Genomic DNA, 23499 nt, shown 5'->3' on the forward strand with positions numbered 1-23499 from the left:
GGGGTGCGGCAGGGGGAAACCGAGATGCAGTCGGCAGTTACGAAGAAACGAACAAGAAGCTCCTCTTCGGTAAACATATAGGACAGAGATATAGAGTTTATTAGGGCTAACAGTGGATTGATATTCTTATCGCTAGGTTAGTACCGCTGACCATTACACCTAGTGTAAATGTATAGGTCCGAAGGCGTGGGACGGAAGTGGGTCTCTATCTGAAGCCACAGGTCCTCGCCCGCCATAGATGCCCTATCCTGCAGAAACTATAAGCCCAGTCACGCAATTTTTGGCGGGCCTTGTGAGTCAGATATCAATTTTCGAGAGAAACTTGCACCTCCATGTCGGAGAACACACATAGAGTAAGGCACGGCCCACTTGAGCCGTAAACATCGTCCAAGAAAACCATCGTGACTGAAAGAAATAATGGGGTTCTTTCGGGGTTGCTGTTTTGAGTATCGCCGCTGGCTAGTGCCCAGGTATTTGACGGTAGGGTCCACCTCCATTCGTAGCCAACGAAGAGGTTTTGTTCTCAAAGTGCATCATCAATAAACATGCATTATCCAAAAGGTTGTACGAGCAAGCCCCCATGCACTTGCCCTACTTGTTCTGTCTGTGGCGGGCTGTTTAGATCTATGCAGAAACGAAGTGAAGATATAGTCTGAGTGCATCGAATTTCAGTTTAAGGCGAGGGCATTTTACTTGTCAGTTGCGACTATGGTCTCTCTGAAGTCCCAAGACAGCTTTTCAAGCTAATTGATGCGACATTGTCAATGGATCGTCGTTTGTCTTCAAGCGCTGTATTGCCGGCGGCTACAGCGTGGTAAGCAAATAGCGCAGTGTTAATTTCCTTGCTCTCTGATTTGTTCTAATATTCCTTCTATAGTAATATATTGCTGTGGAATATCTCGTTTTGATATCGCTATAGTACATACCCAGAAGACCTGGCAGAGGAGGTATACATAATCCGGGCCTATGCCGGAGGTGCCCCGCACGCCTAGCGGCCGTTTGGCGGCTCGCTGCGGACGACAACCTGCCAAACATTCGGCATCTGCATCACGGAGACATCCCTGGTTTATTATAATCCGGAGTTTACTTGAATTGAAATATCAACCTGAATACGGAGGCTCGGCTTTGGTCAATGCTTGTTACCCGGACGACTTCTCCATTGAGCCGCATTATCCTAAGAGGTCACTGTACGCACCAGTCCTTCGTCCGATTTCAAGCGAAGCGTGTCGTCACACGAGACCATTCTACCATGTTGCGAGGGTGCACTTTCAAGAATGCCTTATTGAGGTCCACAGGACCGTCTATGGGCCTCTGGCAGACGCTGCCAGGCGCCAATGTGGCGAGAACTTTGGCGAGATCTGGCGTGGATTGGGTCATGGTAGACTGTGAACATGGCAATATCGATGGTAAGTGTTTCTTTTTTTTCTTTCTTTTTTCCTTCTCAATACCCCCCTGTTCTTATCTTTCAAGGCGGATCAGAAGAATGTTATGCTGCTGAAAGGTTTGACATTGATATATACTAACAAAGAACGCAGACGCTGCCATGCACGATGCTGTCCCAGCCATTGCCAGCTGCGGTGTTAGTCCACTGGTTAGAATTCCAGACATGCAAGGATGGATGATCAAACGTAAGGCCATCAATACCTTAGTAATTGTGGGTTGCTGACAGTTACCATAGGAGCATTGGACTGCGGAGCTCATGGTGTATGTATAGAGACTGATGGCCAGCTGTGGATCTTCGCTAACATTGAGTTCGTAGATACTGGTCCCGCTTCTCCGAACCCCTGATGAGGCCAGAAAGATAGTGGCAGCAGCAAAGTTCCCTCCCCAGGGTCAGCGGGGGTTAGGCTCTCCATTCTCCATGGAGCGCTTCAACCCGATACCTACCATGACAGAGTATCTACAGAAGGCTAACGAGTCTCTCTTGACGATGGTCCAAATAGAAACGCAAGAGGCCCTGGATTCGGTCGAGGAGATAGCCGCAGTGCCTGGGATCGACCTTCTGTTCGTGGGGCCTTTCGACCTGGGCAACAACATTGGCCACCCCATTTTGGACGGAGTGATAAAACCAGAGCTGGAGGAGGCCATCGAGCGCATCCTGGCGGCCACCCACAAGGCCGGAAAGAAGGCTGGTTTCTTCGCCACTAGTGGTGAGCAGGCGAAGAAGTACGGCGATAAGGGATTTGACATGGTCAGCGCTGCGTGTGATACTACGGCCCTACAAGCCACGATCGCCGTATCGTTGAATGCTGCTCGGGGGTTGGGTAAGCCTAACACTGGCGGGACATACTAGGCACGGCTAAGGCGGGGTGTTGGCGACATTCGCTAATATAGTCTTGCCCATAAACTATGCCATTCACGATACATCAATGAATGCAACTGTGGTGTGGTGTGAAATCGCCATCAAAGAAGGTTGCTAATACTGGCATTAGATCGCCCCAACGATAAGAGATAGTTATCGTAATGTGTCTACTCAAAGCAGCTTTATTAGTGTTCAGGCGAGTAGTTAAGCGAACTCATTTGTCATTTAGCGGAATAATGCATGGAATGACCAACTAGGTACGGCGTCGTAGATAAGTCTAATTGGGCTATTCAATGAGGAAACAGGATCATGACAGGTCGGTCGACTGATAGAGACTTTCTTGGCAATATTTGATGTATATTCTGCTTACTTTGTATCGAAGTGCACACCAAGGCCGTGCTCGCCCACACGAGGCGCTGGCCGATTTCATTCAAGCTCCTGCCACAGAGCACTCTGAGGAGAGACCGGTAAACACCAGCAAAAGTCCGGGCCCTTCCGGAATTCTCTCCTGCAGACTTAACCTGGCAGGTACCTCGTGTCATTGGGCACACAACCGCAAGTTGTGTTTGGAAACTGGCCCCCTAATTCCGTTAATATGGCGCTATGATTCGGCCATGCATAGATCCCCAGTCATCCTATATGCAACTGGTAGAAAAAGTCTTTTCAGACCGAGTCGAGCGGCTGCTGTAACCTTATGGATAGAAAGGTGTGCGAGCCTTTGGTCTTGATCGCGGCATGGAGGCTCACACCGATCTTCACCATTTGTTCCGATCGCAATTGACAAGGCGAGGACGCGCGATGAAGTCCTTGTTTGTCTCCGCTGCCGAACATTAGGCCGAGTATGTGTGGCCCGATTGACGCTCTCGTGGGCGCCAGTTCGCTCTGACTTGAATTCTGGGCCATACCAGCCGTCCTTGGTTGTCATAACTGTGTTCTTACTGAGCATCTTAAGATTTTGTTCTTCGTGACGATTCATGCTGTCTGAATACTCTCAATCTAGAGGCGGTATGTGCAGCAAGCTTTGGTAGGCTTGATTGGGGTCCAGGCCCTGGCCTAAACCGTGCACGAGATCGTGAGCCAAGATCGGCGATACACCTTCTTGCGATGAGATCTGCCCCTCAGCAGTCGTATACGCTGCATCCACCATTGTCTCAGCCGGTACATTCGGCATGGTTTGCATCGCGCTGGCCATCTGACTCAACAGTTCGATGTGTGAGATAAACCCTCCCCCGGTCTGGTTGGACTGGGCTAAGAGTGATATGCCACCAGTCCAGTCAGCACCCCAAACATCTGGCGGTATAATGTCCCCATCGTATACGGCCATCCGCACCGGCCATTGCAGCCGCGGCCACCATTCTTGATCGTCCGGGTCGAAGAGTGACAAAATCCCCATGACCTCGCGACGCGCTATCCCTTTCAGCCACCAGACGCTATCAAGGCTCTTCAGGAGGCCAAAGAAACAGGCCAATATAGCCAGAGCCCGCGGTCGACGGGCTTGCAATAGTTCCATATATCGTCGAGATACAGTGGCGAGGAAGACAATCGGCGCTCCGGTGAGCGGTATCTTATGCGCCCAGTTCAACACAGCAACTGCGTGTTGGTATGCTTGCCGGGACTTATCCCGTGTCGAATCATCCGGATCTTGGGCTGCAAGCTCCTCTTCCATGCCATCTAGCAAATTTCCGAAGAAAGTCGAACCTTGGGAACTCATGTTCAGATCGAGTGCCGGCTGTGATTGAATGATAGGCACGACGATCCCGCTGTTCCGCAACCATTGCCAACTTGTCGCGACAATAGTTTTGATTCCCTGGAAAGAGTGAAACCAGGATATCGGCAGTGCATAGCCGCCAGTGCGATCCTTGGTATCGCCTCCATCCTCACGCATGAAAATGCGAGACGCCGTGGACTGGAAGGCGATCAGCGTTGCTGTGAGAAAGAGTGCCTCGGCATTCGTTTCATTGATTCCCTTGCTCAAGCTGGTGCTGTACTCGGACAACGAGGACGCCATATATGCGTGACTAGCCCTTACAAGAGCTTGGTCATGCGGCTGTGCTGACCGCAGATGCAAAGCCGAAACCGCAAGTATAGCATCCGCCAGGAAGTTGGCACCAGTGAAGGCCAGACTAGGCACCGTATCCCTGAAAATGGCCTCGCTCATGGGATCGGCGATAAGCAATGTCTTGCAGGTTATTGTAGTATAGTGATGGAGCAATCGTAGTTCCATCATTCTGTTGTTCTTAGAAGTCGGGCTGATTGGCGGCGGGTCCGGATGTCTATATATCTTCAACGGCGCATTTGCAGCCATTTCCGGGGTCGGAGGCGGTCTGCTGGTGGCGGGACTATCGCAGAAGCTTGGTGACGCTGCGGTCGCGGGGGTATCTGGGATCGCGAGAGACTCGGCCAGCTCGGGGTGTTCGAAGTCGCAGGCGACGCCATGCTTGAGGCAATTGCCGCAGCGCGGGTGGACTTCGTCGCACTGCAAGATGATACGCGGTCAATCATGACATGCCCGACTAGATGTGGCTATACCCAGTGAGTTATACCTTGATCTTCCTGGTCTTGCATCTCCGGCAGCCCGCCCTGGACTTCTTGTGGGACCTCCGTGGCGGCATTATGTGTCGGTTCCCTCTACCTTTGCTTGAATGGGTACGCGATTGGCGACATGTTCGTAACGCTATACGTGGTGAGAAGCTGCCTGCACATCGAAGACAGCACCGGGATTGAAGCGAGAGTGTTAGCCTGCTCCTCAGGCTGCATCGAGACGACAGCACGGAGAACGCGGGACAATGTTACCGTCGTTCTCGTGGCTCAGCCACAATCTTCAGCCAGGGATATGCCTAGGTTCACCCAAGTCTAAACAGGATAGTTGGCATATGATAGGAGAATAGTCTATTTTTCACGCCTTCCGATTGGTGCTTATCTGCGTGGGGTGCATATGCAGATACCCGAGCTGAGCACAACTGTCGGCTATGTGAGATCCGTGTATAGGGTTGCATAAAACTTGTGCAACAATCTGCCGTTCCAACTATACCACTAAACAGCCACCCCCTCCCTTCCCCCCCGGTCAGATTTTACCACTCTAGACTATGTCACATGCCGAATATACAATCCACTAATTGTCCTCTAGTCGAGAGTATAGCGGTGATCTTTACCAATAAGATGCATTACTTCCTCGGGCTGCTGGTTGTGCTAAAATGAGAAACACGGTTTGGCTCTGGGGAGGCGATTGAAGCCACCTTAAAAAACATGGCACGATTTGAGACTGCTCCATCTCCAAGACCCGGCATAGTAAGGGCAAGGGAATTGATTGTGGAGAAGTGAGCATTTTAAGGAAAGGTGAGGCCTCAGTTTAGGATTCCATTAGTCTTTTAGTTTTTTTTTGTCAACCCTAGCATCACGTCAAGAATTCCAAAACGAAATGCGATACGTTTACATCGTGCTGGTATATTCAAAAACGCTATGCTTATTCAGGTGGGTCTATTAAAACCGTATCACCAACCTGCAAAGTGGGATGCTGTGCGTCCCGCGTCAGGGTATCTCTCGATGGCAAGTGGCACATGTGCGTGCCAAAGTACACTTTGCCATCAAATCTTCGGGTCTTCGTGAGCGTCACGAAGGGCTCCTCGCTCTTGGAAGCCGTCTCTTGGTCTATGCAGACCATGTGACATCTCCTACACGAGCCCAGCATCTTGAAGTCTTGCTGCCCTATCCTCAGTGTGGACCAGTGATCTTCAGAGTATGCGAATGATTCCGGTTGAGACGCGGAGGAGCCGATGACAACATTGGCACGGAAGACCTCTGCTGAGACGGGCTTTCCACCCCGGGCAGTGATTTCGCGGTTCAGAGCCTGGAGGCTTGAGAGGTTGATGGCGAGGATTGGACTTTCGTTGGAAAGAAGGATCTTTCGCGGCTCACCTTCAGAGTCAGAGTCGGGGGGTGTCGCCAAACCTTCAAAGCTTCCCGGGAGGGTGCATCTCATCTGTCTGGGTAAACTCTGGTGCTTCTGCAGGTGTGCTTTGGCGTGGCGCATGCTGTTTCCTTGCCCGCCTGGTGGAAACCTAGCTAACGCACATGGTACACCAAGAATGGCGGAGAAGAACTCGTTGACCGCCGTAGAAGTGTATCTGCGTGCAGTAATCTCTTCACCACAAACCCGGGATGTGAGCCGCTTGGCAGCTGAAAGCGGCTCAAGGAACTGCGGATTTGCGGAGAGTGGGATCGAGATATTCGGCTTCGCAAGATCGGGTAGGGCCCCATGGTAGGATACCTGCAGGACACCTTCTGTGAAGTTGATGTCTGGTCGAAGTAGAGCCATGCGTGGATACCGCTTCTGACTCAACGCTTGACCCGTACCTTTGTGCACTAAACACCACTCCCTATCCCACGCCAGACCTTCCGCTCTGACATCCCACTTCACCCCTTTCGGGATGCGATATCCGCCACAACTTTTGATCGGGTAGACCATGATATCCTCCACGTGAATACCACATGTATTCTCGATATCATTGGATGTGTTCTCAGGCAACGTATTGAGGGTATCATCTGTGCAATAGAATTCCTCGATAAACATAGTGAATCTATCCACATCAGATATCGTGCTCATCGCACCCAAGCTGATACGAATGACACCTGTTGGTTTGCCACAGATAACATCGTTCTCATTGCCACAACGGAAACCTGAAGAAAAGTTTCTCTTCATCTCCCATGGCTCTAACCCGAGAGCTGTCGAGATACCTCCTGGGTTGCACAGCCCGCCAGTCCGGATGTGGAACTTTTTGAGGGTAGCTAGCTTTTCGAATTCTGCTAGACTAACCCATGCCCCTTGACTGTTCTGGAGGTTGAATGCCACAACAGGACCCATGGCCCGCGCATGGTTTTGGCATGCTTGCTCGGGCGAGTATATGGTGCACACAGATGCCCCATTTCGGTGCCGTAATCCTGCTAATCGACTCCGCGCTCGTTGAGCTAACAGTGATGTATGTGCGGCAACATCTCGCATTGTTCCGAAAAGCTGAGAATGAACGTCAAGAGCGGCGTCCAGCGCCATGATGCTGTGAATCGGAAGCGTACCATCCTCAAGAGAGTCGTGGAGAGATTGTGTCTTTGAAGCATGCCACTGTTCCTTGACACAGACAACCATATCGACGGTACCGCCACCGAAATATTTCCTGTTCTGGAATGTCGGTGCTGCCTGTCGACGTACAATAAGAGCTCCTAAATCCGGGAACCCAAAAATCTTGTAGAGACTGAAGACTGTAAAGTCAGGGGCAGATGCCGAGTTGCCGAGGTCAAGCGGAGATGTTGCAGCATAAGCTGCGGCATCCAGGAGGGTGTATATATGTCTTGGTGTGCCACTACCATCCCTGCGTATGCGTTCAGACCAGTCCAGCGAAAACCGCTGGCCGTTCATATTAGACTGTGCAGGATATGCGAATAGAGTTGGCTTTTCAGGACTGCCAGGATCACCTGGTAGCGCCTTGCCCTCAATCCAGCCTTCTACAGCTGCATTGTCCAGGCAATGACTATTTCTAGCTTCTTGCCGGACACCCACCAGGCTGGTATGGCAGGCCTGGTGATAAGCAAAGGTAAAGCCCTCAGGAATGGATCGGAACGCCTCCGCGACCAGCTTGATGCCGGCCGTTGCATTTGCTACAAAAACAAGATCAAACTCAGAAGGGTCTGCATTGAAGAACTGGAGCAGCCTGAGTCGGACATCATCGACGCGGGAGGTCGATGCCTGGGAAGATGAAGATGCGGAGTGCGGGTTGCCGTAGAGGTTGGCCGTCATGTCCGCCGCAAACCTGTCTATCAGGGACTTTGCATAGAGCGTCGTCCCGGCATGGTCGAGATATACTTCATCTGCATCGCCAATCAGCTTCAGGGATGCTAAGGGGAAAGGGAAGAAACAGAAAACATGAAGGAAAAAAAATTTGGAAAGCTGCAAGCAGGCTCAGTGGTCGCACCTTTAATCATGGGATACTCGGCTTCTCGGAGTGCCGCGACACGGCTGTTATAAGCCACCGTTCCTCCATCCGTCATCTTGTGATGCTGTCCTCTGGGGACGCCGATGAGCCACTAGCTGGTGTGCACTGCAGTGATATCATGCTTGCTGGGAAAGCGAGGCATGAAAGAGACCGAGGCGCAAGTTGAGCAGAAGTCAGGGTCTGGTGGGATGCTGATAGGGGAATCAACGTCTTTCCGTTAGTGGCGACATTTGATCTGACTTATGCTACCTTGGGCTGGATCCGGGGACGGGGCAGCCAGCGGAGATCGCCTTGTTCCACGACATGAATGCCAGGGGGTCCAAGTCAGGCGCCACAGGGGAGCAGGACAGGACCGAGTGGGCTGGTGGGGTGGGGGTGAAGATGGCCCGAGCTTTGACATTGGCCCGTGCCCGTACGTGCTCGAGGCATTGAGGCGCTGAGGCGCTGAGGCGCTGAGGCTCAAGGCCCCCAGTTGCCCAGCCTCCCAGCCACAGCACTTTACGCGCCCGAAGAGCGACCCGAAAGAACCGGGCGACGCAGCGCGTCTGAACGCGTGGTGGGGCCATGAAGTCGCGTCGCTCCCCGTTTAATTGACCCTTCTTAGCGCTCACAATCTCAACCAGCTACAGTTCTTCCTTGGACATCGTTTCTGGGATTCACGAGCGACAACGGTAACCATGGCTATGACTACCCTTGGGAAGCGGACAAGAAGCTCGAGAGAAGTTGGTAAGTCCGAGTCCGAATAGTCAACCTATAGGCTGGACTCAAGCTCACATAGCCCTCCCAGAGCGGGACCTTCCTGCAAAACGACCGAAACGCCAGACCCGGAGCTTCCAGGTCAACGACGAGAATGCCTATCCGGAGGCAGCCGCCATCGAGAACTTGGACATTCAGGACATAGTCACAGGCGAGATCACCGAGGACACGCCTGCAGAGACGCCTGCCTTTGATGACGACGCCGACCTGCTTCCTAAGAAGCATGCCAAGAGAGGTAGTGGCGGCCGCTCGTCCAAGTCCAATGGCCCTGATCTAACCTTGGCCGAATCAGACTACAACCCGCTCACGCCCTCTACACCTCGGTTCAGGGATGCACTTGCCAAAGCACCTGTTACACCCCGTCATCGGGTTATGTCCGCTGGGAGAGTCTCCAAGCGAATGACACCGCAGACGCCTCTTACACCCGCGGCAGTGCAGACCATCTACCACCATGCCCGCCAACTCTTCTCTCGAAGCGCAGACCCTGGCCAACTCATTGGACGCGATGATGAGCGTGCACAACTTGGTGGTTTCTTGGAGCGGTGCTCGGAGCCCAATCCGAGTGGGTGTCTCTATGTCAGCGGACCGCCGGGGACTGGTAAGAGCGCCATGGTCAACGAGATCACTGAGAAGGCGAGCCAGTCATCGACAGTCAAGAAGGCTTACATCAACTGCATGAGTATCAAGTCATCCAAGGATCTCTATACCACTCTACTAGACCTTCTCTGCAATGAGTCCGAGCTTGCAGAAGCAGACGCTGTCTCGACCCTTCAGAAGCTGTTCATTACCAAGAAGAAGACTTCCGAAGTCTACCTAGTAGTCCTGGACGAGATTGACCACATCCTCACTCTCGACTTGGAAAGCTTGTACCGCGTGTTTGAGTGGTCAATGCAAAAGACATCGCGTCTAGTGTTGGTTGGGATTGCCAACGCTTTGGATCTGACAGACCGCTTTCTTCCTCGACTCAAGTCTCGCAACCTCAAGCCCGAACTCCTACCTTTCCTGCCATATTCGGCAACGCAGATCAAGACCATCATCACTTCACGTCTCAAGAGCCTTGTACCGGAAGGGGCTCCGATACCATTTATCCATCCCGCCGCAATCGAGCTGTGCTCTCGAAAAGTCTCTAGCCAGACAGGCGATTTGCGGAAGGCCTTCGAGATCTGCCGGCGGGCCATTGATCTTGTGGAGCTGGAGACGAAACAGAAGCACGAGGCGGAGATCAAGGAGAAGATGCTTCTCGCGACACCTTCGCGGAAGATTTTGGGCGAGAACAACAACCTCTCGTCACCTTCGAAGCGCTACCCAGAGAAGAGCGCCTCTGCTGCCCTGATGGAGTCGCTCAAGAGCTTGACGATAGAGACCGCCCCGAGAGTTAGCATCGGCCATCTAAACAAGATCACTGCCGCAGCCTTCAGCAATGGCACGAGCCAACGACTCAAGACTCTGAACTTGCAACAGAAGGCGGCGCTGTGCGCTCTCGTGGCATTGGAGAAACGAAACAGGGCTGCGAAGACATCCGTACTGGCAACCCCTTCCAAATCGCAGACCAGTGCGCCTAGCATCAAAATCTTGTACGATACCTATTGTCGATTATGCACTGAAGAGTCCGTGTTACACCCGTTGTCGAGCTCTGAGTTTCGGGAAGTCATGAGCAGCTTAGAGACGCTGTCTCTGATTAGCACGGTGGACGGCAAGACCGGCTCTTTCACCATGGCTCAAACGCCCAGCAAGAGGGGGAAGCGCAGTGCTTTCGGCCCTAATGCCGGGTTGGCTGACGAGAAACGAGTTGCCAGCTCCGTTGGAGAGAAAGAGATGGAGCAGGCTATAGAGGGCATTGGATCTGGCATTCTGCAGAGCATCTTGTCCGGCGAGGCGTTGGATTAGACTCTTTCGAATTTGTGTCAAGCATTTGGAAAACACAGCATGCATGGCGTTCCGGGGAGTGGTTCTGGCATTTACATTACGGCTGGCTCGCATAAAACCCTATAGTAGCTAGGATTGGCCACTTTGCGTCATGAGTAGGCATAATAGAGCAACAGGATGGTGTTGAGATAATACTGATGAAACACACCTTGCTCAACACACGATTTCCAGGTTCCTTTTTCCCTCAAAATAGTATGACCAGGCATTGCCGAAGCCGTGTGATGGTACTCCGCACCGCGCTAACCTAAGAGACATCCAATGTTCTAGTGCGGTTCGTTGGAAGGGAAGCCGCTTTTTCTTTTCCAGGAAAAGAAAGAAGCCTATCTGCACCAAACCGTTTGGACACCCGTTCCCCCCGTTCAAGCCCGTTTTTAAGCGACCACACACCGCGACCGTTAGATTGGCTGACGACCTGACAGCTCGAGGCCACGGCAAAAGCTCCCGGCAATCTGGCGTCATCATTGCTTGGCTAGCTAAGCTTTCACCCGAGCTTGGCGGCATCTCTTGAAGACCTTTCTTGATGAACTCATTTCTCGAATACGTCCTCCGCAGCCGGTACCGAGTCCAACAAATCGCCTCAGTCCCTGAATGTAGCGCTCCCACAACCGAGAATTCTCTTGGTTCAGATAGTTTCGCGGGCCTGATATGCAAGTGATGTCGGCACCGTGTGGCTTGTCGCACCAATCACTGTCTGTGCTTGTTCTCAACCCGTAAGCTACCCGCTAAAGGCTAGACGTAACGAGCTGAGGGCGACCAACATGAGGTGCCCAAGCAGCAAGTTACACAGCAAGCCTCTGTCGCTACCTGCGCACGCGGTGGGACGAAACGTGAAGTCAAAACACATCAAAACAGACCCCGTCTCCCCTTGGGCGCGTCTTTACGTGACTGCGCGACAGTACTGAAGGTCTGATGGCACGAGCGACACCAATCGACAAGTCGCAACTGCTTGCTTGACAGAACGGTTCCACCGATGTTTCGAATCTGTACCCGAGTCAAGGGCGCCGCCAAGCGGATTTGAGCACCCTGGGGCCTGCGCTGTCCTGCCTCGACGTGCAGGACGAAAGCGGAAACAGACCTTGATCGAGGATCTCGCTTGGGCCAACCAAAGTAGGTACCCAAGGCCAACTTAGAGAATCTAATTAAGGTTACAGGCTAGCCATCGAAGCTATCCTGCCGACTGCTCAACCGCCGTGATGAATAATCGGAAAGAGAGCTCCAGTGGGCCGTGAAACCCACCTCGGAAGCGATCTGACTCCTGGAAGCCCACGACGGCTCTCGCGCATGAGTTGTGAGGTACCTATGACAGCCAACCTCACCAAAGGTTGGCCAGGCGCGTATCGTTGTCCAATCCAATAGCCACCCGTGGGCCACACTCGGGCTCGCTCTGTACGTGCATGGGGATCGCACTCTTGAAATGGTCACACACCTGCCCGGGTACTTCAGCACGCGAACCCAGCTGGAAGAGGGAGGAGAGAGAGAGAGAGAGAGACGGAGAGGGAAAAAGAATACAGGGATACTTACCGCCGCGTACGGAGCACTAACTGAGTGCCAGCTCGAATGCGTAGCACAATGCAGTAACTAGCCCAAGTCCGATGTTAGCGGCATGGAACCGGGGGCCATCTGCCGCCCAGTCAAGCCAGTGGACCGCGCGACATTTTGGACGGTTCCTCCCTCAGGCGACACTGCGGCGGGCCCCCCTCGGTCGAGGAGGTGTCGCTCGTCCCCCCCAGGCCCAGGGGGTCCCCCCAGACACAGGCGACGAGTCGAGCTGGTCGAGATCGCCCCCCTCCCCTTTCCCCCCATCGCCCATTCCCACACCCAGACACCCAGCTGTATTCTTAGTTCCTGGGCATCCGTTCATACCAAGACGCCAAGACTAATCCACGGCTTTCAGCACATGCAACTTTCCAAAACCACGCTCAACTCAAAGCCTCAAACGAAGATTCCAAACGTTCCATTGTCGCCATCTGCGCGGCGGCGACCTGCAGACGACAACCTCCGCCGGGCCCCGAGCCAGCCCTGCGCCTGCGCATCGCCTCCCGAGCCTCAAGGCCCGTCCTGGATTCCCAACGACACGCGCCTCCCGTCGTCGAATGCCACGGCCGCTTGGCCAAGCAACACGCGTGGTCCAGTAGGTGACGCCTCACATCACCTCGCATCGCATCGCATCGCATCGCATCTCTACCACTGCCCTGCCCTGCCCTGCCCTATCCTGCCGTGTCGTGTCGTGTCATGCGAGGCACGCACGTCGTCATCGAGCGATATACGTGGAATAGATGGGTGCATCCGGCCGCACCGCCGACCTACCAATCGAAGATGGACCGTCAAAAAGGTCGCTCTTCTCCCTTTTGTCCTTGCCTCTGCGGTCCCGGACTCGAAATCGCAATCTCGCCGAGTTCTACGTGCAGGTGGACGATCCCCACCGCCAGTACTCTGCCGGTGACCATGTGACGGGCTCCGTCATTCTGTCCGTCATCAAACCCGTCCGCATCACCCACCTGACAGTCTGTCTGCATGGCCATGTTCGGGTGTATAAGAACGCGGCGCAGGTGGCTTCCATCAACCCCGCCATTGTCCCCAGCGAGGGGACCAGCAGCACCCGGTACTTCGGCAATGGCCATGCCCAGCTGTTCTCCGATGAGCAGGTACTCTGCGGCGAAGGCCGCCTAGAGGCCAGGCGATGGGAGTTCAAGTTTGACTTGCTGTTTCCGTCCAAAGGCCTTCCTAGTAGTATCGATGTAAGAAACCCACAGCACTCTCAATCTTGTTTTCCATAGGAGCCGGCATGCTCACAGCAGATCTAGTTTGAACGGGGTTCCATATCATATTTGATCACAGCCACTCTCACCCGCCCAACGTCGATAGCGCCAACGACGAGTGCTGAGAGGAAGCTCTCATTCCTAGAGAAAGTAGATGTAGGGCTCGTCCCAGTACCTAGGGAACGGAAAGTCACAATGCATGCCATGCACAAGCGGAGAAGAAAACGGACGGCCGCCACAGCAAATACCCCGACCAAGAATCATTCGACGGGTGTAGAGGGCCATGAGCATGTATCCGACATGGACTCGATGCGGGCAAATGAGACGTCGAATGACAGCTCTGTCAACCTAGAAGAGTCGATGCACCCGCGGCAGGATGACCACCACTTACCGCGGAGTCCGATCCAAAGCGATATCCAGAGCGAAGTCAGTACCGGAAGCGCCGCCAGCCATAACAGCAATAGCGCCCGCGGTGCTGATGGCAGCAACGGAAGTAAAGTGTCGGGGGGAGCTACCGAGGACCGTGAAATCACCGCCACAGTGGAACTATTAAAAGGGGGATGCACACCCGGAGACTTATTGCCTGTGAGGATCAAGGTGGACCACAACCGCCGCATGAAGAGCTTGCATGGGATTATTGTTACCTTTTTTCGTCAGGGCAGGGTCGATTATGCGCCTCCATCAACGCTTTTTACGGATCTGTCAAAGGACGACATTAAGAAACTCGAGCGTGAGGAGTACTACCCGAAATCGAGGACTGGTTTGGGCGGCCTGTCTTTGTCATCAGCAGGGTCTTGTAGCGTATTCCGGAAGGACCTCTCTCAGGCCGTCGCACCGCTCATCATCGATCCGCGGACTCTATCGGCAAATATCACCACGTCTGTTAGGGTACCAGAAGATGTTTTTCCAAGCATAAAAGGCGTCCCTGGAAGTTTAATAACTTTCAAATATCACGTGGAGGTTGTCGTTGATCTTGGCGGGCGCCTTGCTGGTCAATCACAAGGCAGCACACAGCAGCCAACTAGAATGGCATCAATGTCAGTTTCAGCTACTGGTCCTTCACAGGACTCGTACGACAGGCAGCTGAGTAGGCTTGCGAACTGGAATGGCACGATAGTCGACACGGATCACCTGAGACGTGAAAAGGGGGTTATCTCTGTCTCTTTCGAGGTCGTGGTGGGCAACGTAGACACCAACAGATCACGCTCAAAATCGGTTGCACGGCCGGCTCTTAACCTCCAGCCTCCATCTGAGCACGGATACATTGGAGAGTCGCATGACATGAGCTATACATGGCAGGAGAGATATGAGGAAGATGGCGAGCAGAGCGGGTCTAGGTCTCCCTGGAATGCATATGACCAATCGCAGACACAAGCCCCTCCGGGCCCTTCGCCTCAGGTGCCTCGTTATGAACCCCAGGGTCATGGCTCTCAAGCTCCAAGTTACGTACCACCACCTCAGCTTCCAGCCCAAAATGGCTTGTCCGAGAAGGAACGTGTTCGGCAAGCTGAACAGCGCCTTTTACCGAGTCAACCCCCGGCTCAGTCGAGCGAACCTGAAGCTGGTCCCTCGCAACCATCTGCTCCAACACCGAATGGCTTGGCGGCGCAGCCCAGTGATCCCGTCGCAGAGGCCGAGACTTCTCACAGTACGGGCGAGGAACCCTCTGCACCCACCCTGGCAGACCTTTCTTCAGCAACACATACGAATTCAACAGATGATAAGCAAGAGCTGGAGCGGAGGCGTCTTCTTGCAGAAGCAAGCTCGCCGCCAGAAATGCCAGAAGACTATGAGGCTGGCGGTCCGTCCGCTCCAGCTATCAACATTGCTGGGCCCCCCACAAGTGAAGAGCCTTCAGCACCAATGTTTGAAGAGCACGATGCGTATGGATCCCGTGATCCCTACGATAGTATAGCTGGACCATCGACAGCTACCAGTCCGCATGGACATGATCATGGGACAGATGATCTGCCCAGGTATGAGCGATGAATGAATCGATCTCGAAGTGTTTTATATGTATTGGAAAGGCGACATTGCATTGGGTGGTTGGTTTACTTGACTAGTGATGAGCCAATAGTCATTCGTAACCCGCCGCCGCGGGTAGTTTTCTGTATCATAGGTTTAGCGTGCCAACGAGGAATTAGGCAAGGCGAATTGACAAGATTTCTGAGAGTACTCAGGTATTTATACACTGGAACGCATCCATACGGATAGAGCTCGGGTCTGCCGCCTTGGCGCCAAGTATGTGTCATACATACTGTTTCTTGGTGTACTCACCCATATCCCGGGTTCAAACCGTTACGAAATAGGAACTTCGGTAACGGGCTCTAATGAAAACGCCTGGCGCCTCTTCCACCCTTGGATGCTCGATGGGCTCGGGGCCTTACCGGCCAAGACAAGTCTGAAGGTAGAACGTCATCATCGTAAGACGATGAAGTATTCCGGTCCAATATGTACTCCTACGGTAATTTGATAATCCGGTAAGTCGCAAGTCCAGGGCAGGTTCTTTCATCCCGCTGGTCTCCATTTGAACAATCCGTGCTTATTCCCACACCCTGTTAGCTCGTTGTGTCACCAAATCGCACTTCCGTCTGACTGGGCTTAATCCGGATGTTTCCTATTCACCTCTGCACATTCAGAGCGATGCTGATGGATATTCTAAAACTGTCTCTTGATTTTTTATCTTCGAGATAGTGAAAACTGGGCAAAGCTTCTTCCATTAGATGTACGTGTCCATCTGCTGGCCCAAGACCAGATACCTATTATTAACCTCTGTGTCTAAAAATACGAAGAAGCTATCGAGTTTCTTCGTTCCGTGCTTGTTTTATGGGTCCGGCTGCACGGGATGCAACTCATGTCAATCCAGAACAGGGTTTCAAGGCCGCTGATACTCATTGCCTTTATATACTCGGAGCCAAAGCCTGTGTGATTAAAGTCCGTATAGCGCTCGGCTTCAAGATTAAGCACACTGTTGAGCTACCTGGACTAGAGCTGCACTTGTATCCCACTAGGCCTGCATGGAACACCCAATGGTAGCCGGGACGTATTCGATCGAACCATGACGCCGTCATACCGCTCTCACCACAGCTTTTCTTGCGACGGGCTGCTGCTTCACGCAGGCATTGGTGGCAATGCTGCCATCTGCCGGAACTCGCATGCATTCAGCTCTAGTCAGCCCCATTGCCGGAGGCCTTGCAGCGAACCAATCCCTTCGAATGCATCTTTCTTGTGACGGCAGGGTGGCGTCGAGCCGTCAGGTATTGGCGCTTGGGTTTTCAAATCCTGAAAGAAGACGCTCAACTGCGCTACCTCACCACGGAATGCCGCCCTTGCCATTCGGCGACGCCCGCCATCACCACGTTGTGCGCCGTCATGATGGCGGGCGCACAACATGTATTTTCCCACATGATTGAGATGCAGCCGTCGCAGATCTCGAAGAAAGAGATTGTCGGTAGCGACCAGTGTGGACCAGCTCGTGTTAGCATATCTTTTTGAGGGTCTCCAACGCTATGTCTCACTGGGGGACCCAACTCGGGGCATGGAATACGAGGATGACGAAAAGTCGGAGGGAAAACCCGCGCTATCGTATTTATATGCACAATCTCTTTTGCTCTGGGTCCTCACAACAACTGCCACCCTTTGAGAGCATGCAGCCGGCCGCGTCGTCGCCGAAGCGGAGGAGTATGTGCATGCGATGGGTGCTCATCTTCTCCCTCATCGGCAGCTCGTTGCAGACGGCTCTGCAGAAACTTTCTCGTGACAATGAAACGGAGCCTCCGGTCGAGACCGTGTCGCATCCAGTATATCCCGGAATAGCCGCCCAATATGGAAACCCCGGTCTGTTGTCTTTTCTGACTAGGAGGGAGTGCTCTACGAATGGCAGCAATTATTGCTTCGGGAACAACGTCAACTACTGTACCAACTGCGGCAACTGTTGTGAAGGAAACGCTTGCTCTCCAGATGCAACAACTCCGTGCTGCGGTGCGGGATACTGCCAACAGGGAGAGACTTGTCAAGATGGGCAGTGTGTTGCGCCAGTGTAAGGGTTTACATGTTTCTTTCTCGATCTATGCCACTAACTGTGAAAGGGTAACTACAACCATTACGAGCACCATCACATCAACTGTCAGCCATTTCGCCACGGTGCTGGCAAGTGTTGAGGTCAATGTCGACCAGACATCGACGGTGGTTTCGACTGATGTCACAACCGTGTCCAATGTGGATATAGCGACCGATGTCATCTACACAACCACGACAGTCAACCAGAAGCGCAGCCTGCCTTCAGAATCGGCCAGAGTTGACTCTCCCAGAAACCAACTTGACGCGGCTGGTCTTAAGGACGCCCCCGAAGATGACGATGACAGACCAATCAGTCCATTTGCTGCTAGATTTGACCCCGTCCCTTGGGAGCATCTTCATGGATTCGAGAAGAAGGCCATTGCAGCGAGGGCAACAAGTACCCGGACGACTACTGTCACAGTAACACGCACTACGGATGTGACTTCGACTATATCAAGTACGGTTACGATTTCGGCTACGTCTCTTGTACTCGTGACCTCAGTTCAGAGCCGGACAAGGTATGATCCTCAACGAGGCACAAGTCCCCCGGATCTGATCGGCAGAGGCTAACACACACCTGATGTACGCAGTGTTCTGAACGCCAAACAGACCGTGTCATTTACATCTACCATCACTGAAATCCTGAGACCGCCAACCGTCCAGACCCGAACTTCAATAGTGACGGTGCAGGCCTCGGAAACGTCCAGCGCCACCTCCCAGACCTCTAGCAACCTGCCTGGCCCCACGAGCTCCTCGGATGAGCCCACCACGAGCACTTTGCCCACCTCGAAGATCGTAGGCATTGCCGTCGGCACGGGCGTGGGGGCGATCCTGGTGGTCGCGGCGCTGTTCGTGATCTGGCGGCTGCGGCGGCGGCGGCTGCGGTCGCGGGCCGAGCCCTGGTACGCCGGGGTGCCGAGCGAGGGCATGTCGCACACGCCGCAGCTGCCGACGGACCCGTCGACGCCGGCTGTCACGCCGCCGTCGGGCATCGGGCAGTTCACGCGCCTGCCCCGGGCGTCGTACCGGAACTCGGTCCAGAACACGGTGGCGGGGAGCCACGGGCGCAACCACAGCACGAATAGCACGCAGAGCTATGCCGGCAGCGCGGTGATGCGTTAAGGGGGAAAAGGCGAGACGAGACGAGACGACCCGAGCCATATTAGACTGAACATTGCGATAGTACGGATGTTGGAGACAAAGCTCTGGGCACATTGTCACGCGTCGATTTCTGCGATTCTGTGTAAAGATTACTTGGATCTTCTGATGTGCTGGTAAACAGGACAGTTCATCGTATAAGGAAACCAGTTCATAATGTATATAAATAGTGAATAATATACCCAAACGCTTCCTCCAATACTCATTGGAATGGTGAGATCCTAGAGACTGTGGCAGTGCGCATGAGACCCTTATCTTCCCACATAGGCCGTGGCCGTGGCTTTTTGATTCGAATGATTATGGTCCGTTTAAGAAGTGTTGTGTTCATGCGTGTGGTTTTGGCCATGTCGAAGATCCTCCTCCGTCGCCCTGGCGAGAGCCCAATCATTTCTTCTATTGTGCAGCACCACCTTGACTCTACACAAAGGAAAGCGAAATCGGGACAATGGCTACAAAGCTGTTATTGTCGACCCTCGCAGCTATACTAGGGTTGCTTTGTCAAGGGTCCCTTTGAGGTCCTTTAAAGCCTTTATGGCGTTTAATGATATATAAGCAACCCGATCGCCCTCCGAAAGAAGATGTATTAGGTGGTGGACGAATCTCTGTCCGTTTCAAATGTCACGCGCAGGCTATGGACAGTTTCTTCACATTCTCTGATGGAGTTCCGAAGCTCGAGGAGGACCTGTCGGAGTTTGTTGGCGACTGGAGACCGCAGGTGGCGCCGGGCGTCGACCCGGCGAGGTCTACGGAGTTCCTGCGCCCGGTAGGTCCACCTCCATCGGGGTGTTGCCAGCCTCCTCGGGAGCCCTGGCGGCTTGCAGAGCAGTATCAAGGCAGTAGGGATTCTTCAGCCGTGAGATTGCGCCAGATGATGGATATCGTGAGACCGAATCCCTTGTTTGCGCTCCCACTTGAGGCTGCTGGGGCAAATCAGCGGATGATCGAAGAACCTACGCAATTCCGAGATATCGCTAGCTACCTCGATACTGGTCGAGACGAGAACGGCGTCGACGTTGTTATCGAAGCCAACTGCGTCATATGTGGGCGGATGCTGATGCTTCCGGACCGCGTGTCTCAGGACAGATACCCGGATGCAGACTTTGAACATTTGGTCGTCACTCCCTGTGGCCATCTCTTCGGAGCACACTGCCTTGAGAGCCATTTGCAATGTGTGGACGAGATTACCGAAGAGCAAGCACAGCACGATCCCTTCATGGAGTTCAGATTCCGTGACTGTCCCGTCTGCCGGACTGAGCTTGTATACACCGACTGTAAGTGCCGAATACCCCTGCGTCCCTATAACCCGCAGTTCCTGCGCTGGCCACAGGTTCCGCTCACGTTTGCCGAAGGCGGCCGCATCCCACGTGCCTGTAGAGTCTGTACCCTTCAGGAGGCAGAGGACGAAGCTGTAGCGTTTATGAACTTCTTGATGCCGGGTGTACCGCCTCACATGTTGATTGATCCTGATGTCGTGGGCCAGGACCAGATTTCGGCTGCGAGACGGTTAATGCTGGCCCAGCTCAAAGAAGCGGCAAGGTGGGAGCTTAACGCCATCAATCGTTGGTGAGGTGACTGGACTGCATCATACATCCTTTGGTACTTCAGACTGTTTTATGCTGTATTGTAAATTTTGTTAGACCATGCGCCATGCTTACCGCGAGAATCGTGCCGACGTGTTGCTTGCCTCACTGAGGTCTCGATTCCTAGTTTGGTTTTGACTTCATTTCATCTTTTTCCTGAAACAGCGGCTGCTGCCCGGATTACTCGGAGCATGACATGATTGTGAAGTGGGAAGGGCGCGCGTGCAGGTGATAGGAAGAGTCGCGGATCGAGACTCGCAACGGCTTTGACAATCTGTTACTACGGCATGTTTATAGCAATCAGTAAGGATCATACTCAGAGGGGTAATGCCTTATACACCTGTTCTCTTCATTTTGAGGCTAGAAACTATGCACCATGGGGCAATCATCTGGATCGAAGCCACGCATAAATCTCACCAACCCTTCTTTGCAGAGTTTCGATGTCCTAGAAAGCCTAATAATCACCGTTCTAAGCTTTCGCCAGGTGCACTCAGCTGCAGGGGGGCAGCAAGTCAAGATTGGATCCAACAACTGTCCCTTATTATGGGATGCGAGGTCTATCAGCCAAAAGGCTTTTCGTATTGTACAGCTGTATACACATGTATGCTCATCCAGATGCCGAGGCCAAGTATTATACAGATGATTAGAGTACAGTGAGGGAGATGCGCAACTGCGTCTAGCTCTATTTGCTCTTCTTGTCTCTCCTCTTTCCGTGGTTGCGCACTCTGGGGGTGACCACCCACTTGTTCGGCTTATTCTTGGGACGGGTCTTGAAACCACCCTTGGCCTGCATATGGGGGTCAGTGTCATGTCTGAGATCGTCCAAAGCGTGATACATACCGGTGTGCGTCCCCAAGGACTGACAGGGTGCCTGTTACTCTTGGATTTACCACGGCCACCACCGTGAGGGTGATCGACTGGAGCAATGGGTTAGCTGTAGTCTTCTGGATGACATTTCTGATATACATACCTTTGTTCATGGCCACACCACGCACGGTGGGACGAATGTTCAACCATCGACTTCTTCCAGCCTTACCAAGCTGGCGGTATTGGTGATGTACATTGCTGGCCACACCAATGGTGGCACACGCGTCTTTGCTACACTTCCGGACCTCGCCGCTCTGCAGCCTGACAGTAACGTACTTGCCAGTCACCACCTTGACACCATCGTCTCTGGTCTCCTCGTCCTTGGATTCGACCACGGCAAAGGTACCGGCACTCCGGCAGAAGACGGCGCCGCCCTTGGGATGCGACCCTACGTTGAAGATGGGTGTGCCCACGGGGATCAAGTGCAGGGGGAGACAGTTGCCTCGGTGGGCGGTTCTGGCAGCCAGGATACCGGGATCAATGCCACCACCCATACTGTCGAGCAGATCCTGAGGGATTCCAGCTCGATAGCTCTGGACAACATCGCCGGCTCTGGTGCCGTCTGGGGCGACAATGTATGACTTGGTCTGGGTTGCGTCGTGAATCAGGAGAGCGATGTGCGCGCTTCGGCCGGGGTCGTATTCGATGCGCTCAACGGTATGGGGTCCAGCTTCCCAGCGGTGGAAGTCAACAGTTCGTATCCTTCGCTTGGCACCACCTCCGCGATGGCGAATTGTGATCTTTCCGTGGTGATTTCGTCCACCCTTGCCCATACCCTTCTTGGGGATGGTCAGCGGCAGGAACGGCCTGCCCTTCCACAGATGATCATTGATGGGTCGCTTGAGATGTCGCAGACCGGGGGTTCGGGGCTTGTATGTGCGGAGGATGACGGTCGAGCTCTTTTCCTGGGCGGACTGCGGCTTTGCGGCTGTCGCGCTGCTCGGGCTGGGCACCGTGGTGGTGACGGGCTCTATTCTTGTCTGGGCTGTCGCATAGGTTCGGAGCAGTGCGCAAACCGACGAGGTTCTGCAGCTTGCCCAGGCCCTTTGGGAGGGCCTCGTGAGAATCCGTGGTTGCAGCATCATAACATGGCAGCCAGGGATGGTAGCGGAGGCCGTAACTGCAGTGTTGATGGCCTTGTCGAGCTTCAATGGGACCACGGACCTCGTCCCCAGGATCTCGAGATGGCCTGTCAACGAGAAAGTTGAAATTGAAGCTCGAAAGGAGACTAGGTTGTTCCAGTCCGAGGCCACGGTGCCGGGCCTCCTGGCCTTTGCAGGGATTATGTAAGTGCCTTTAGCGGAGCCGGGGCGCTGCCAGCTGGGAATCTCTGCAGTGGACCCTGCGGTCCCCAGTGTAACTACCAGGTAAGTGACCTGTTGTTAACCATCCTGCAATCAGTTTGTGTGTGATGTGATGGCAATAATCAATGTCTTCTGATGTAAACTTTCTGCATTGCAGAACCATGAAATGATGCCGACGGCAAAGTTCTCATTCGACTACTAATAGACGCGAACACAGTTCCCGTGTTCTTGTAGCATTTCCACGAACCCCTGATATGCGGGCGCCCCGTAAAGGAAAACGATTGTGGTATGGCAGTCATCTGACCGGAAGACCCAATGCATCACGGAGAAGGGCATGAAGAATCCTGCGGCCGCGATCGCAACTAGAATGTGGATGGCTCGAATACAGAATAGTTTAGATTCAGTGTTGTTAGCGAGGTCTCTCGAGTAGTTTGTCGCTCAGAAGGGGATTCCGAGACAGGGGTCTACTAACGGTTGCCAAATTCTGGGAGAAATATCGGGGGAAACAAATGCTCGTGCCCATTATGACAACGGTCATCATCAACCAAGAAGCTGCCCAATAATCAGCCACTGCACGAGAACCACACCAAATTTGTTGCTGTTACCTGGCTCCAACCAGGATAGTCCTCTGACGATGGCACACGGCGCGCCAGTGAGGAGTAGGCCAAGAAGCCTGTCAAGGTTGTCAATGATTCAGTAAAACCAAGCACCAAGGTGTAAGAATTGATCATGTACGATGACGAAGGTGTTTGCCCCTACTACTAAGGGTTCTATATCGACCAATCTCCTTTGGTACACCAACCC

General features: G+C 53.4%; 8 protein-coding genes across 8 annotated transcripts; 5 read left to right on the top strand and 3 right to left on the bottom strand.

Annotated features, from left to right (window-relative positions):
* Positions 1–1249: 1249 nt before the first annotated feature.
* On the top strand, positions 1250–2293 carry JN550_013307 (uncharacterized protein; the record flags this gene model as incomplete). Its single annotated transcript, XM_049311879.1, has 4 exons — positions 1250–1406; positions 1536–1628; positions 1679–1704; positions 1760–2293. The coding sequence occupies 4 exons, from the start codon at positions 1250–1252 to the stop codon at positions 2291–2293; spliced, it is 810 nt and encodes a 269-aa protein (XP_049164699.1).
* Positions 2294–3293: 1000 nt separating this feature from the next.
* On the bottom strand, positions 3294–4914 carry JN550_013308 (uncharacterized protein; the record flags this gene model as incomplete). The annotated part of the gene is made up of 2 exons (XM_049311880.1): positions 3294–4778; positions 4846–4914. The coding sequence occupies 2 exons, from the start codon at positions 4912–4914 to the stop codon at positions 3294–3296; spliced, it is 1554 nt and encodes a 517-aa protein (XP_049164700.1).
* Positions 4915–5765: 851 nt separating this feature from the next.
* Positions 5766–8341, bottom strand: JN550_013309 (uncharacterized protein; the record flags this gene model as incomplete). Its single annotated transcript, XM_049311882.1, has 2 exons — positions 5766–8188; positions 8266–8341. 2 exons carry the CDS (start codon positions 8339–8341, stop codon positions 5766–5768), a joined length of 2499 nt encoding a protein of 832 aa, XP_049164701.1.
* Positions 8342–8963: 622 nt separating this feature from the next.
* Positions 8964–10929, top strand: JN550_013310 (uncharacterized protein; the record flags this gene model as incomplete). The annotated part of the gene is made up of 2 exons (XM_049311883.1): positions 8964–9012; positions 9065–10929. The coding sequence occupies 2 exons, from the start codon at positions 8964–8966 to the stop codon at positions 10927–10929; spliced, it is 1914 nt and encodes a 637-aa protein (XP_049164702.1).
* Positions 10930–12865: 1936 nt separating this feature from the next.
* JN550_013311 (uncharacterized protein) lies at positions 12866–15716 on the top strand (the record flags this gene model as incomplete). Its single annotated transcript, XM_049311884.1, has 3 exons — positions 12866–13099; positions 13245–13706; positions 13773–15716. The coding sequence occupies 3 exons, from the start codon at positions 12866–12868 to the stop codon at positions 15714–15716; spliced, it is 2640 nt and encodes an 879-aa protein (XP_049164703.1).
* Positions 15717–17374: 1658 nt separating this feature from the next.
* Positions 17375–18908, top strand: JN550_013312 (uncharacterized protein; the record flags this gene model as incomplete). The annotated part of the gene is made up of 3 exons (XM_049311885.1): positions 17375–17564; positions 17611–18304; positions 18377–18908. 3 exons carry the CDS (start codon positions 17375–17377, stop codon positions 18906–18908), a joined length of 1416 nt encoding a protein of 471 aa, XP_049164704.1.
* A 667-nt stretch (positions 18909–19575) lies between these two features.
* On the top strand, positions 19576–20511 carry JN550_013313 (uncharacterized protein; the record flags this gene model as incomplete). The annotated part of the gene is made up of 1 exon (XM_049311886.1): positions 19576–20511. The coding sequence occupies one exon, from the start codon at positions 19576–19578 to the stop codon at positions 20509–20511; it is 936 nt and encodes a 311-aa protein (XP_049164705.1).
* Positions 20512–21206: 695 nt separating this feature from the next.
* On the bottom strand, positions 21207–22847 carry JN550_013314 (uncharacterized protein; the record flags this gene model as incomplete). The annotated part of the gene is made up of 4 exons (XM_049311887.1): positions 21207–21311; positions 21365–21441; positions 21495–22767; positions 22839–22847. 4 exons carry the CDS (start codon positions 22845–22847, stop codon positions 21207–21209), a joined length of 1464 nt encoding a protein of 487 aa, XP_049164706.1.
* Between the last annotated feature and the right edge of the window lie 652 nt (positions 22848–23499).

This window comes from Neoarthrinium moseri, assembly GCF_022829205.1.
Source record: "Neoarthrinium moseri strain CBS 164.80 chromosome Unknown scaffold111_Wmoseri_CBS_16480, whole genome shotgun sequence".
Taxonomy (NCBI): domain Eukaryota; kingdom Fungi; phylum Ascomycota; class Sordariomycetes; order Amphisphaeriales; family Apiosporaceae; genus Neoarthrinium; species Neoarthrinium moseri.